Source organism: Diuraphis noxia, unplaced genomic scaffold (genome assembly GCF_037042655.1).
Source record: "Diuraphis noxia isolate RWA-SAM2 unplaced genomic scaffold, SU_Dnox_SAM2 contig0004, whole genome shotgun sequence".
Lineage (NCBI taxonomy): Eukaryota > Metazoa > Arthropoda > Insecta > Hemiptera > Aphididae > Diuraphis > Diuraphis noxia.
The window spans coordinates 65,730,905-65,747,268 of NW_028301714.1; the positions used below are offsets into that span (position 1 = coordinate 65,730,905).

Here is a 16,364-nt window from a genome sequence, read left to right on the forward strand (position 1 = left end):
CAAATGAGAATAAAAATGACAAAAATTAAGCGGTCCACAAGTAATTTTCTAAAATTACATTTGACTCTTTCTAAAATCCTAGTGAGAACCGTTGTTCTATATGGTTGGGAAGAGAAAAATAACAAATATAGTTACAAGGCATCATAATCGCAAACCATAAATATAAATGCTCAGCGAAAAATGTAATTCTCTATTATTATAATAATTTATAATCAATAACTGCAGAATGACCAATGATTACCTTGGTACTGGTTATTATTGTATTCAATGTGAATCTAGTATAATGTATATACATTTTACCGAAGTTCACTTACGGTAGGTATATCTCAACTTTATATTCTGAAAGTGAAGAGTCATTCCATCATATTAAATGTTTTGGTTATATTTTGACACACACACATACATACATATATTATAATAATTGAATATTGTGATCTAAATATCTTATTTATTATGATACCGTTTTATTCATATATATATTACTAAACTAAATGATATCTATAATTGCCCTATTCTGAGTTCTACCATTTTTATTAGGTGCTGTTGTTCTTATGTAGTGATTTATATATAGAAATATTATTGCCGTTCATCTACCTCGAGATTTTAAATAGTTATGTATTTCATTTCTTAGCTTCATTTCGTAGTCTTCTCTAGTACATAGCACATCCAATAAAATAAAATTGTCTAAAATTATTAAATTGAGTATTAAAATTATTTATTGTTGTAATTCAAATGCTTATAAAATTTTAATTTGACTTTTAGAAATTTTTTATTTGATAAAATTAGACAAACTCACAAAGAATCTTATATTGAATTTTCAAATCTAAGATTTACAAAGGTAAATTTTCATGAATTTTTAATTAAAAAAATTGTAAATTTTCGTGATTTTTAAGTATTTTGTCAAAATTCGAACTTTCATGCTTATCAAAAAGAAATGTGACTATGTATTTTTAATATTTTCTAACTAATATTGTAACAATATATAATTAGCCTTATATTAAACTTTAAAAGTTGTTACCAAACGAATATCATTTTATTGTAAATTATAAAAATTTACTAAAAAGATTGAACATTTCAAATGTCTATAAATGACTTAAAAAGATTTGAAATATATATTGAAAAATGTATCAATTATAGAACATAGGTACCAGCGCACACATTCAGTAAACATTTCATGTGTTAACGGTAATTTTTTTTTTAAATTGATTTTGCGTAAAAATTCCTGTTTTTTCATATTTTTTTTTTTGTTTTTCTCTGAGAATTTTAAAATTTGACCTCCTCAATGCACCAACTAGATTCAATTTTACCTGGAATAGCTACTGAGTCGAAAATCGAAGCATTATTTCGACAACTTATGTGTACACAGACACAAAAAAAAATACACACACACATTATTGTATAATCAATACATTCATCGCTCCGCTCAGAATCTAAAACTATAAACGCAAAAGTCGCACAACGTTTTAATTCTTAATTATGATAACTACAATAGTTATACAACGTTTTTATAGTAAATAAAAAAAAAGCTAATAATTTTGTTTCCAAATACACGTCTTGTCGCTAGTCATTGTTAGTCGTAATCAGTCGATACAATCATCATGGAATTTGATTCACAAATATAATTATAATTCGTTTGAAAATAAAAATGAATTATTAGACATATCTGAGGATGTAATACAACAAGGTTACCATTTAATCGAATAGAGAATACATTTGTATTCACACTTATATACGAGACAACATTTTATTTAATTTCTCCAAATTGTATGTTATTGTAAACGATAAATAACTTAACAAAATAAAAATATATATATTATTTTCATCAACTAAAACACAAAGCGTGATAGAAGAATAACATAAATAATTGAAAAAATAATAAAACATATTTTATCGATTATTTTAGCGAATGTCTGTCTTTTGTTTATCTCTATATATTGTAAATCTATTTCTTTGTCTTCGTTTTGAGTTCCGTTGCTCGAAGATGGTTCCTGTGAACATTAAACAAAATTTATTTGTATGAAAATCTTATCAGTCATAATCATTTACACACACACCCACATAAATATTTATAGTTTAACATAATTATGGACAAAATCAGTTATTATAATGTCTTACGTTCACTTCCATTGCTAGGAACTCTATAAATTTGGATTGAACGATGCTTGAAATTGGTTTTGAAAGTGGTTTCCGTGTTATTGTCATATTTTTTATCACCACTGATATTATAGCCGTCAAAACTATCAGTCCCAGGTTGTACGTGTAGTATAAAGCTATAATTTGTCAAAAACAATAAGAAAAGTCTTTTACTATTACGTACACTTTACGTAATTTAATCTTTTAAACCAGTTACAATCATATTTCGTTCGCGTAGGTATATTACCATTAACCTCTATCCACTGAAACGATTGAAAAAATAATGAACCGTGTCGACATTATACGTACCAATTAACGGGACAGTGGATAGTACCAGAGGTATTTTCGAATACAGAACTTGTAGAATGACGACGACAATCAATGCGTTGAATAGGCTTATTATCAATTTGTATTTGCAGTCATCTACCGAATGCCAAAACACCAGTAGATTCAAGAGAGCTGTACCTGTGTGTGCGAGGGAAAAACATTTAATAATAATAATGTGGGTGAACAATTATTGGTATTTAGGTATAATCGGACTCAAAAGAGAACAATCGCTTTCTGCACATTGTGAATGATGCAGTTGGTGCGTCGAGAACCACGTGATTAGGCCAACAATGGGACATTGGTAATAGTTGCGTAGCACTGACGTACATTTATCGGCCGACAGATTATTCTCTCTTGAGACAGAGTATCTATATAGGTTCTTGTTTATGCATTTTAATGTAATATTCATATTTGATGTAGGTAACGAAAATATAGACGGTGGATATAGTTAACAGGATAATAATGTTTACGGGTATTGTCAATAATATATTATTAAACCCATTCGGTAACAACCGTAAATTATTATTAAAATCTTCGCGGTGCTGGAATCAAAACCAATGGTTGTTTATGAGAAAAAAATACACTTGCATAAGGCCGGCACGAAAATCACCGGATGATAGTTCTTGAAGCTGCGATTGATGGTGATGTTGTACTCGATGTGGTCGTATGGTTCGTTCGGGCAACACGAATAGAGTTTTGTAATTTTCTCGCTGGAAATTCGAGATATCTGCCATTCCGATTGAGGGGAAATGATTTCGATCTAGAAAAATAAAAAACGACAAAAAATATAATAGACCAGAATTTTTGATTTGTTCTTGCGGTGACGTCCTCTCCACCCGTGGGGTTTATAAATTTGAAAATTGATCACGCGAAAGACCTCGTGCGCGGTGTCCGTCATATTTATCGTGTTCGTGCTGTACACCCACGATCCGATTTTTAACATTCCGGTCTGCGTATCGTACGGCCAATGAGTCATATCGGCTTTGCAATAAATTTTGTACTGCACAGGCTGCACCCACAACACGTCTCCAGTGTTGAACACGAGGCTCTGCGTGTATCCGTACACTACGGTGTTGGCCTCGATGCTGAAACGACAATATTATAATTTATTGTTATACGAGAACGGAAAAACCATGTGGTTTCATCCTCCCACCCGGCGGACGAGAGTATTGCGTGGGTTATTAGCGTATATGGTATTATGATCCTATGATTTTATGGAATTCATAAGTAATATGAACATTGTATCTGTAGGTATAAATTGCTATGTCGGTGATGAATAAACGATACAGGAATGGCTGATAGTATTGTGATGAACAGTTCCCACCCGTTCTTGGTTTTTTTTTTTAACAAGAAAAAAAAGGTATAATAATATGTATAATATTTAATGACCAGTTAGTTGGCACGATAAATATTTAGGTACCTAATATGCACGATGTCCTAATAAACGTTTACTATCGTTATATTTGTATAAAATATTTGAAAATTAAAAAGTTTGGGTATTTAAATAACGAATATTTTGTAAAAAAATATTTTAATTTTAAAACAGAATTTTTCACAGGAATTCATGATTCTTTTTTTTAGAAATTATTACTGGATTTTCTCATCATTTCTTTTTTTAAATTTTAATTAGTATTGCTTTCAAATTAGGCATGCTGTACAAATTTAAGTAATTTTAGTGCTATAAAATCTATTTATTGGAAATTGAGACATTTACTTATTATAGGCCATGAGGTCTGGATGCCAAATTTCATGGTGTTCAACCATTATGGAATTGATTTGTTCGTAATCGTTCGGGTTCCAAGTCAGTCGATCGTCAATCCACGTCTGCGGGACAGTGTGCATTAATTACACTGATTATGCATCCGTCTTCAGGGATGATAAATATAATATATAGTATATACATATATGAATAAGTTAAAAAAATATGTTAAAACATAATAAATGTATCTCTCATGTAAAGTGTTATGGTTTATAGGTAGATACATACCACTTTTAACCAGGCGTAAATTATCATATGAGACTTTTCGTAACTCTGTGAAATTTCAACGAAAATCAATACTGTAAATTAGTTATTTGGTAAAGTTTTGCAAGAGTACAATTTATTTAATACTAAAGTATGAACTTAACCAATTCCACACTGTTGAATACAGTGTTCACTTTCATATGAACGTGTTTTTTACTTGTAGCGGGCACCACTACTTTGTCGTAATTTTGTAACAGTTGTTTTCTCAATTCGTGTCCAGCCGTGATGTTTTCGTCTGGTAGTTTTGATTTGTCTGTTGATCATATTTTGCAAAGTCATCGATTATTGAGATATCGTACTATATATTATAATGACGATATTTACGTGCAAAGCCCGTGTTCTTAAACATTATTCCGATTTTAAATATATTGTGTGAATTACAATAATGTTGTATTTTCCCACGTAAAACAGCTCTCAAGTTAAGATCGAATAAGTTGGTTATAGTTAAATATCTAATTTTCGTTGCATATTTCTGCAGGCTCTAACTTCTTACCTATACTTGTATTTAATGCAATACTCGATACAATTTCGCTAAATGATTACCTATTTGACATTATGTTCAGACTTCCAATGTTATACAGCCTATAATTTGACAAGTTTGTCAATTATTTATACTGTTTTAATTCAAAAGATATTAATGAAAACACTTGATGATAATATTTTGTAGCGGATTTATATTGTTCCGATTTTGACGAACTAATCATAAAAAGCAGTTTAAAATCAAAATAATTCCTATGTTTACTTAATATTATTATTTGATAAAACTTTGTCAGCGGCTCGGTGGAAAGAGCATAATACAACGCCGGTGAAATCGCTGTTGGTCGTGCTTGGACGACTAGCATAAATGTTTTCCCAGATGAAAAAAGTTCATCTTAAACACTTTTTAAAAACCTTCGGCAAGTGTAGGTACTCCGTCCATTGAGAGAACAAGCAGATATTACACATCCCAAGCACGCGACCATCGTAGTGTCATCGAAATCGGTTCCACTGCAGAGTGTGTCGCGTGCAGGGGATGCGCAGAAGAATCGACTTTCGTCGAGCTGCGTCGTGTTCTCTCGCCGTACAAAGTATACTTTAGTCGTTATTGGCATGTTTTTGACCTCAGCCATATTACTTCGGACTGAGCTGAGGCCAATGTACCGGCCGAACATACCAAATTACACACCACTCGGGAGGATTTAATTCATCAGTCACACTTGCTGCATTTCCCTAGTTTCCCGTTCGTCTACAACGCAGTCCGATATTTTTTGATTTTTGAATGAATTGATTTATATTTTGTTGATTTACTTGCGTGGCCGGTCGCGCAGTACACGGCAAAAACCATCAGGAACAATCCTGACCATAGACCGTCCATCGTGTCTGGTGGCAATATCGATACTGAAAACAGCAACGGAAAATATTCGCTGGACCTTATAGTCGAAGGTGTCTTGACTGCAAAATGATCTCGAAATACGATGCAGTGTAAACATTTATAAGTTTACTATGGACGTTTTAGACATAAATCTAAATTATTAAATTCAAACACAGGATATTGTACATATCATACCTATTGTATCTATATAAATATAATGTGTATTTCAATTAAACCCAATCATCGTAAAATTTCATGTGCGCACTTGTTGATGTTATGTTTTTTTATTAGACATACAGATATGCATATTATTGTGTCTGATATTAATACATAGTGGGGTCTGTTGTATACAATATAATATCTGTGTCGGCATAACTAACAATTACAATATTTCAACAATATACGTAGGTAGTATATTCCATTTTTGTTGACATGTGGTGTAAAGAATTTGTATTTAACCTTATAATTTATTGAATTAAAACTACTTGTTCAAAGTATGTATGGAAAACTGTATACGTATCTTTGAGTCAAAAACCAAAACTAACCCATCGTTGTTGATTAAATTAATCCAAGCTCTGGTGATTTTGGAATCGTAATTAATAAGTATATAGTGGATAGGCGTGACTGTGCGAGTCTTTAGGTAGGAAATAAATTGAAAAAAATCAATCAAGCATAATGCAAAATGACAGTATTATTGAGACTCATATTTAGAAGATATTGCTCAAAAAATCAATAACCAGTAAATTAAAACAGTGGCGTGGCGAACTTTATTAAGTTATGAGGCACAGTTATATTGTTAGACCCACCAGTCACCACCTACCCCACCAATCACAAAAAACATTAAAAAATGTTTTTAAGATAAAATATATTTATTCATTTAAATAATAATGATTTTTTTAACACATCAGGTGATCTTTGAGGACACCCACCACCCTTCAAACTGAGGCACGTGCCTCAAATATAATCCTTCGTCACGCCACTGAATTAAAATGCGCTTGTCTCGCAACTATAGTCTATTCTAAAAATATTAGAAAAATATTTTTGAAATTTTTATAATATTACATTAAAATTAAAAAAAAATTATTTTATTTGATTATAATAATTTTTCTGTATTCTAAAAGTGATAGACGCATTGCTTCGTTATCGGTGACGCTTTTCCACTGAATATAATATCGTATTAAGCAGACGCCACACCCACATGCGGGATGTGTTGTCTCCGTCGTACAAGTGCGTAGCATAGCAAATTTTACGCTCAGCAGATCACGTTTATCTCCGTTAATTTAAAATTTAGAGTGAATTGACCTATTATAAAAATTAAAGGCAAGATTATTACCGAAGGCATCTCATAGGCTTTTTATTATATTTTAATTTTAAACCGAGTTATAAGTATTTTTAGATATAAAAATAATTTACAATTTTAAAATAGTAAACCTTATTAAGTAGATATATTACAACTATCGACATGAATTGAATCTAAATTCCAAACGATATAAGTACCTTGTTTTGGAAGAAAATATAATATTTTTCAAAGAAAACCATACAAATTTTTAAAGACTTGCAGTTATATTTTACAAGGTTATTTACACCAAATCAACTATTTTTAACCAATTTGAGCATATGAATACTTTAACAACATTTTTAAGTAATTTGTAAAAATATTAGTCTCATTTAATAATGTAATAAATATAGCAAATTAGTAAATATACAAATAATTTATTATTCAATTGAACTCACTTTGAGCCTCTAGTACAAACAATCTTCTTGTTCTATTGATATGTACATATTTGCTCATATTTGTCTGTGTTTAAAGCTTTTAAGGTCTCTAAGTATAACTATAACATTTAGTCTTTAATGTAACAACATCCAAGCCCTAGTTATTATAATTTAATATTGGATTGATTATATCTTTATGTTGTGAAAACAGTCTGAAAAGGTGATGTTCTTTCAAAATCTGTTTGATTTAAATGCATCATTTAGCATTATGTTGAACGCGAAATTTAATCATACATGTTTTTGAAATCGATGTTGTCATTTTGCAGTGTTTAGAAATAGTATATCTAATATTAAGTTGATTCAAACAAAATGTTAAAGTATAAGTATGTTATTAGTTATTACTTATTATTTAAATTAAAAAAGATATTTAGACACCTACATTATTAGTCAAAACCTATTTGTATACAAATATTGTTACCTATTTGTACACATTTTAAATGATTGTATACTGTATAATACAACAATTTGGTATAATTATCTATTGCCTATTTATCTGCTGTAATATGATATTTATTTCTAATTTTATATAAATTAATATTATGTAAAATTATTAAGAAGATAAAACCCGTTCCAATAAAAGCATTGATTATAAATAGTACAATATCCAATATACATAATATTATATTATGTAGATGGTATAATATTATCTAATTTGCTGTTTTTTTATTATTATTAATACAATCGTGTGATTTGACCACGGACTAAGATATTAGATAGTCCGTGGATTTGACCTTTGCAATATAAAATTAAATTAAGATAGCAAACACACGTTTTAACTTTTATTACTATTACATTGATAGTTAGATAGCGTACAGATCATTAGATTGTACAACAATGCATCGGCGTGTCACAGAAGCACTAAGCATATTATTATTAGTATTCATTCATGGCATTTTATAAATTAAATACAAAATTCGAATGCAAATAGCTTTTTTAATTATTGACCCATAATTATGAATGATACGTCAAAATTCATTAAAAAAAAATTCTATACGAACCATATTTCAAAAATATAGGTTCCCATTTGAATTTTAAAAGTTACCCCTCGAAACTACCCATCCTAATTAATAAAAAAAATATTTAAATTCAAATTAGTATAGATTATAGGATTCAAAAATGTTTTCACATAGGTAATTTTTCTCTAATTTAAATATATCATGCTGAAATCTGTTGTCACATGAAATTTGGAACACCCTGTATATATACATATACAGAGTGTCCCGCGAAGATTTATACATTGCGATATCTCCCGAAATAATGGAGATATCAAAATTCTGATTTTATAACAAGATTCACAGAGTTAAGAACTACAATTATTTCATTTTTTAATTTATTTAAATGTTTTTGTAAAAAATTTAAAAAATATAATTTTTTATTTAATTATCTCCAAAAAAACTAAAGATAGCCATTTTGTAGAGTTTATTTTTCTGAAAATATTGACGTTTCAAAATTTTATTTCCATTAATTTCCTGATTTTTGATATTTTTTCTAGTTTAGAAGAAATAAAATATGATTATAAATGTATTACTATTAGGAACATGGAAAGTATTCAGCCGACCGTATGGGAATGCGCGCGGTGTGGCAGGTTACATATTTGATAACATAGTGTTAAATAATTCGCAATTTTTCTCGAAACTAAAAAAAAATTAAAAATCAGGAAATTAATGAAAATAAAATGTTGAAACGTCAATATTTTCAGAAAAATAAACTCTACGAAATGGCTATCTTTAATTTTTTTGGAAATAGTTGAATATATTTTACTTTTTTACCAAAACATTAAATAAATTAAAATATGAAACAATCGTAGTTCTTATCCATGTGAGTTTTATTACAAAACCAGAATTTCGATATCACTATTATTTCGGGAGATATCGCAATGGGTAAATCCTCACGGGACACTCTGTACGTATACGTAACCATTCAACGTCGAATTGATTTTCTTCAATGTCATCTCAATGTAACAAACCGTACCTTCGTGTCATTTTTTTTTAACGGTCAACGGTTTCTAAATTGCTATGCAATATACAAAACAACCAGTAACTGATAAAACGGTACTATAGGATCGTAATGTATGAAATATGATTTTTCTTAAATAATAATAATTATAAATTATATTTTATTATTTGTTATCCATACTATTGATTTTAGAATATACAAATAAATTGGACCCCAGAAGTTTTTGGTGATTAAAATCTGCACATCTTCTATATCAAACCTATCGGACACCATAATTTTAATCAACAAAACTCTTATGGTCCAACTTATTTGTATATTATAAAGTCAATGGTTATACGTAACTGTTCAACGTCGAATTGATTTTCTTCAATGTCTGCTTAGTGTAACAAACCCAAATACCCAATAATCTGTCATTCGTGTTATATTTTTTTAACATTCAACGGTTCCTACATTGTTATACAATATACAGAAAAACCAGTAACTAATAAAACGATACAATATGTATGGAATATGATTTTTTCGAAAATTTTATTTTTAATATAACAATTAACAATTTTTTTAGGAAAACGTTAGAAATGAATATATTTGAAAAAATCAAATTTCGTACATATTGTATCGTTTTATCAGTTACTGGTTTTCCTGTATATTGTATAACAATGTAAAAACCGTTGAATGTTAAAAAAATATAACACGAATGACAGATTATTGGGTTTGTTACACTAAGCAGACATTGACGAAAACCAATTCGACGTTGAACAGTTACGTATAACCATTGATTTTATAATATACAAATAAGTTGGATCATAAGAATTTTGTTGATTAAAATTATGCCTGTCATCCGATAGGTTTGATATTGAAGATGGCAGATTTTAATCACCAAAAACTTCCGGGATCCAATTTATTTGTATATTATAAAATCAATAGTATGGATAACAAATAATAAATTAAAATATGAATATTGTGGTCGATGTTGGCGCATTAATTTTTATCTGAAGGTCCAAAACGCAACATGGAACATTATATGTTTACAATAATGATTCATCAATCATTATTGTAAACATATAATGTTTCATGTTGCGTTTTGGACCTTCAGATAAAAATAAATGCGTTGACGATCTTTTAAAACCTTAACTAAAAAATTTATTAATTTAAAATTTGTAAGATATGGTTATAGTCGAATATATTTAAAAAACACAACTAAATAAGCGTTTCCACAGTGTGCGGCGTTTGGGCTTAGCTTCGGGGGTTACTTTACCTGACAACGAAACCACAGGATCACAGCTGGAGTTTTTCACGTCTGTTCCAACCGGGCCACTGATTTCTTCGACCGGCAAAGACGCTTGCTGCTGTAATTCATCTGCACACCGGGGTGGATCCATCAATATCTGTTCGTGTGTGTTTGGAGTCAAATCGATATCGACTTTATCACCCACGGAATCCGTTTCCACATTGGGAATCAACATTGGAATAAAACACTCGTACGGTTGACCTTTAAGGTCACAGCGGAACTGTTGCACGTCTGTTTCGACCGGGTCACTGATCTCTTCTACTTGTAAAGTCGTTTGTGGGTCTATAGGTTCACAGTCAGACTGTTGAACGTTAGTTTCAATCGGGTCGTTGAACTCCTCTACTTTCAAGGTCGTTTGCTGCAAAAAATCCTCAGCAAATTGGGGTGAATCCGTTAATATCGGTTCCTCCATGACTGGTAGCGAACCGAAATCTATTTTTTCACCCACGGAATTCGTCGGCTCGACGAGTATGCCAGAACTAGAACGCCGGACCTTGACATCACCACAACAAAACAATTTTCGGAAAAAACGCTTGGTCTTTTTCCAAGCAGAACGGCACTTTGGCTTGGCCACAGTGGTTATTGAGTTCTCATCATCGGATCTCTGAATTATGGGTTCCTGCGGGAAAATAGCGTATATTTATAAATACAAAATTTGTATATATTTAATATCAGTGGCGTAGCCAGGGGGGGGGTTTGGGTGTTTAAACCCCCCCCCCCCCCATTGACTTTCAACATCTAATAAATTATTATATATTTCATTAATTCTAGTACCTACTATCTATGAAAATATATGACATAAAACGTTTCTGAATATTCAGAGAACTCGTCCAGAAACGACAGAAACCTGATTGATATTTGATAATAATAATAATATTATATTTTTAATATTATCTGCACGAGTTTTCAAAAACACTGTGGTTATGACCACGATTAAAGATATTATTTATGGTTATTATTACAATGTATCACGGTCTTAGAAGATAAGATAAAGACCGTGCAATGTATTATCACAATATTTGATAAAACTGTTTGCTTATAATTTATATCACGATAATATTTGAATGTGAGACTGTTGTTATCTATTACTTTTGATTGTGTGATATTGTGATAAATTAAAATCTGCAAATTTATAATTACGAAATTTACGGATAAAAAAAATTCTAATTTGTCAATTGAATTAATATTTGATATTACACATTTTTTTTAAATACCCCAAAAAAAATAATGTTTTATCTGAATAGGTTGAATGGTTTAGCAATGATGAATATACATAATGATATAATAATAGACCCTGATGATGTCCTAAATAAATTAGCGACTAAAACAAGAAGAATACGGTTGATGTAAATATTGTAATGTGATTAAAATTTTGTTTGACATTAATAAATAAATGCTTTAATTGAAATTTGAAGTACAATACAATTTGAAATAATTTGTTTTATATATACCTAAACCGTAAACCCCCCCCATTGAAAAATCCTGGCTACGCCACTGTTTAATATAATATAATATAACAAATACCTCATTGATATAGGGATTTGGCATCAAATCACAGCTTGAGGACTGTTGCACCTCGATATCTGGAATTTCTACAGTTCTAGGTTCACTTAACTCCTCGACCGGAAAAGCCGTATTTGGCATCAACTCGTCCGCGGACCGGCATGAGTCAATTATATCCGGTTCCTGTATCAAGGTGGAAGACAGTAATCCAATATCAATTTCATCGCTATCCGAACCCAAATGTTTGGCGATGTTTGTTATCGAATTTGAACGCCCATCAGCCAGGTCACCGCGGTGACCATCGGATACAATTTCTCCGGTCAAGTCATTTTTCAGATCTACAGGAGAACCGTCCATTACAATCGCCTCGGTGGATGCTGTAATATTCTGTTCAGAAATGTTCGACATGATATTATAATTAATATTAATAATATTATATTAACTGATTAGTAAATTATTATAATATTATAGAAGAATTAATGGACAAAATTAAACTTTTATTTTTTATGCACACGCTAAGACAGTCAAAGATGAATAATGAAATATGACCAAAATATAAATTAAACAATTTGTTATTTTCAATGACAACCATATCTTAGCAACTCTTATTTATTATGATAATATATATATATTTACAGCAATATTTTGATATTTATTAAAATAAATAAAAAAATGAAAATAGTTCAAACCTATTTTATTTTGAACAAAACATTTTCTAAAACATTCAATAAAATATATATGGTGTGTATTTTGGTACCATAATAATATTTTATGTGTCTTATTATCCAGCCATAAAATGTACAAGCTTCATCGCTAATGTATTTAGAAGTTAAAATATATTATAAAAACCACTATGTGTAATACACATTGTGTATAATAAAATATATTATTTATAGATTATCTATTATTGGAATATCATATGCAGTTATGCATATTATGCACGTTAAAAGCTATTTCCTACCCTGGTAGGTATATATGTGCAAACAATACAAATTATACCAACTACGCATAGGCGCACATTCAGTCTTAAACTTGGGAGTGCTAAAATCTTTTACTTCAAAGTGACTTGTGGGAGACTTTGCTCTCCACACACCACCTATACGGTTACACTTACTATTTCAAAAAATTACTACATTACTACATTAAAATTCTCAAATTAATGAATCTGGTTTTCAATATATCCTATAACCGATTATTATAACGACCATTATAATATTATTAAATGAACAAGTGTTTGGGGGTGCTAATTTAAGACTTAGGGGTGCTAAGCACCCCCTGGCACCCCCGTATGTGCGCCAATGCAACTACGAAGTATAATCAGCTATAAGTAGTAAGTACTTACTAAAATGTAACAAACATTGTCTTGTATGATATTTATATTGAATATTCAGCATATACATTAAATTAAATGTCAACATCTATTTTCTTTCACTTCAACGATTTTAGGTAAGTACCTAGCATTAATTTTTAAATTATGTCGATTTATTGGTTCATGCATGTACATTAAAATATGATTTTAATTCGATTAAAATAAGTAGAGGTTACACGCAATAAAATTCTGAAACACTATAATTATTACAATTTATTATACTTTTTATTCTTGTATTATAAATAATATGCGATTGGCCAGTACCATGTTCTGTTCCCAGCAACGACGCCGGGTGACCTATGGATGTAGCCGGCGCAGACTCGCTCTGACGTTTGCAATTATAGACGTATTTCTATCTTACCATACATGGCCAAGCTCCATCGTATATTCCTGTATCAAAAGAAACCTCAATCTCATAATTATTTACTCTCAACATGGGTTCCGCCCCGGCAAGTCAGCCATCACTAGCAGCATTTCTTTCACCACCTATATACTAAACAGTTTTGAAGCTAATAGTCAAGTTAACACTATTTTTGCTGAATTAAAGAAAGCGTTTTACTCAGTAGAACATGGGCTTCTCATTGCCACCCTTGACTCCCTCGGTATGTGGGAAATGTATAAATGTATAAATAAATTTTCATTTTCATTGGTTTGACCACATTCAGATGTATTATTTTTTCGTTAACTGCTTCAAGTTTAGTCAATACCACTGATAGCCGATTATCGAAAAATAGGCGCCACACAATGAATAATACTTTTATGATGTATTTTATTTCGTATAAGCAACACAGGAAAATACAACGAAGTTAGAACCTATTTTTTTCTCTAGAAGTAAAAGCTAAATAACTAAAAATGAACAGGACTGTCACTATAAGTTTTCATAAAAATATATCACGATACAACCAAATTAGTTTCAATAAATATTTTTGGTTGCAGATAATAAGTAGGTACATACATTAATATTAGCATAAGTCATAACAGCTTATTATATAGTACCTATAATATAGGTACATTATACAATTAGTTTTACGATAATATAGATAATTACACTGATTTAAAAAAATAATGATTACTATCTATAGTATCTATACTAATTCATATATTATAGAGTGGATAATTAAAAAAATACATCAAAAACTAACGAAATAATAACAGCAACATTCCATGTCTTAAATGGCATGTTGAGTAGGAGCGATAAGGTATTAAGATACGAGTAAGTAGGTAGTAAATTATACCTAGCAAAACTATTCTTCGAATATGCTCAACGAGGAAGTATTAAATTTTATTTCTGAGTGAACAGTGAACGATGGATCTATTGGTTTTACAATTATGGTTTTAAAAAAGAAAAATTGTTATTACATTTTAAACAGGAAAAAATATTTCACAGTTTTAAGAAAAATAAGATTAAGTATTCACTTTAAGGAACCAAAAGAAAGAAATTCAAAATTCTTTTTCAAAATGACCGAAAATTAAAATTTTTCTTGTTACAACCTAATAAAAACAATAATTATAGTTTTGGCTTTGAAATCTGACAAAGGATTCCTGATAATATCATCATATAGCAATTTAAAATAACAAATAAGCGGGTAAGTCGTGGATGTCGCTCTGCTGTACTGTAGGTTACTATAATGGATGGGATAAAATTTGAATGCAATGATAGGTATCATTGTATACGAAAAAGGATTCTGAACGGAGATGATTTGTCAGTCTAGGATATATTATAATTAAATATTATCATATATTCTATTTTGAAACAAACATTTTATTTTTCAATTAAGACGCATTTTGCATAAGGCATGGTTAATCAATTAGTGTAGTTATCATATAGTTATCATAATTCATAATACCTTATATTATCATAGATATATACATACACCTGGTTTGAGAATAAATCGTTATCATTACGCGATTTCATAAAAATTTAAAACTCAAACGCTCAAAACATTTTTCCTATAATGACGCTTCAAATTTTCTCTATAGCTATTTGAAGCAAAACTTAGTGTTGAATTTTATAACCTTAGATATTATATATCTAATATCATAATATATAATATTATGAATTTTTAACTACAAAATAATTTGCAAATATTCATGGATTTGACGAATTTTTGTCAATATTTGAAATTCAAATGCTTATGAAAATTTAATTTGCATTTCCGGTGGACATTTTTTTTGTGATAAAGATTGAAAAACTTGTAAGGAATCTTATATTAAATTTTTAAATCTTAGTTTAGAAAAGAAAATTTTTTATTAATTTCTAGCTTAAAATAATTTGTGATTTTTACTTATTTTGTCAAAATTCAAACTTTGAATGCTTATAAAAAAAATTGTAACTAAAAATTTCTTTTATTTTTCAACTGCTATTGTAATAATATGTTAAGAGCCTTGTATTAAATTTTCAAGATTTTCTACCTAAAAAATAAATTTTTATCGATTTTAATTTAAAAAAAAAACTATTAATGATTGAAAATTGCATATACCTATGAATAGTTCTACTTCAGTCAATTTTTTTTAAAAATTTCATGGTGGATAGAACATAGGTACCTACATAGGTCATTGTGTGATTCGAATGTATCACATTCGTTTTAAAGTTACATCAATAATCAAAATCGATTTTGTGGAAAACTTATTGTGCGTAAAA

At 29.7% G+C, this 16,364-nt stretch overlaps 2 protein-coding genes across 3 annotated transcripts; both read right to left on the reverse strand.

Moving 5' to 3' along the window:
* Nucleotides 1–1,725: 1,725 nt before the first annotated feature.
* LOC107172965 (acetylcholine receptor subunit alpha-like 1) lies at nucleotides 1,726–5,930 on the reverse strand. 2 transcript variants are annotated; one of them, XM_015523291.2, is made up of 9 exons: nucleotides 5,771–5,930; nucleotides 4,588–4,736; nucleotides 4,448–4,492; nucleotides 4,175–4,284; nucleotides 3,338–3,545; nucleotides 3,049–3,220; nucleotides 2,443–2,598; nucleotides 2,116–2,270; nucleotides 1,726–1,988 (listed from the first exon to the last, which is right to left on the reverse strand). In XM_015523291.2, exons 1-9 carry the CDS (start codon nucleotides 5,835–5,837, stop codon nucleotides 1,827–1,829), a joined length of 1,224 nt encoding a protein of 407 aa, XP_015378777.2. In that variant the 5' UTR covers nucleotides 5,838–5,930; the 3' UTR covers nucleotides 1,726–1,826. The 2 variants fall into 2 exon arrangements, with proteins under 2 accessions (XP_015378777.2, XP_089083530.1); XM_089227404.1 differs by lacking the exon at nucleotides 5,771–5,930 and adding an exon at nucleotides 4,808–5,715.
* A 4,795-nt stretch (nucleotides 5,931–10,725) lies between these two features.
* Nucleotides 10,726–12,808, reverse strand: LOC149056372 (uncharacterized). Its single transcript, XM_089226928.1, has 2 exons — nucleotides 12,376–12,808; nucleotides 10,726–11,470 (listed from the first exon to the last, which is right to left on the reverse strand). The coding sequence occupies exons 1-2, from the start codon at nucleotides 12,760–12,762 to the stop codon at nucleotides 10,748–10,750; spliced, it is 1,110 nt and encodes a 369-aa protein (XP_089083054.1). The 5' UTR covers nucleotides 12,763–12,808; the 3' UTR covers nucleotides 10,726–10,747.
* Nucleotides 12,809–16,364: the final 3,556 nt, after the last annotated feature.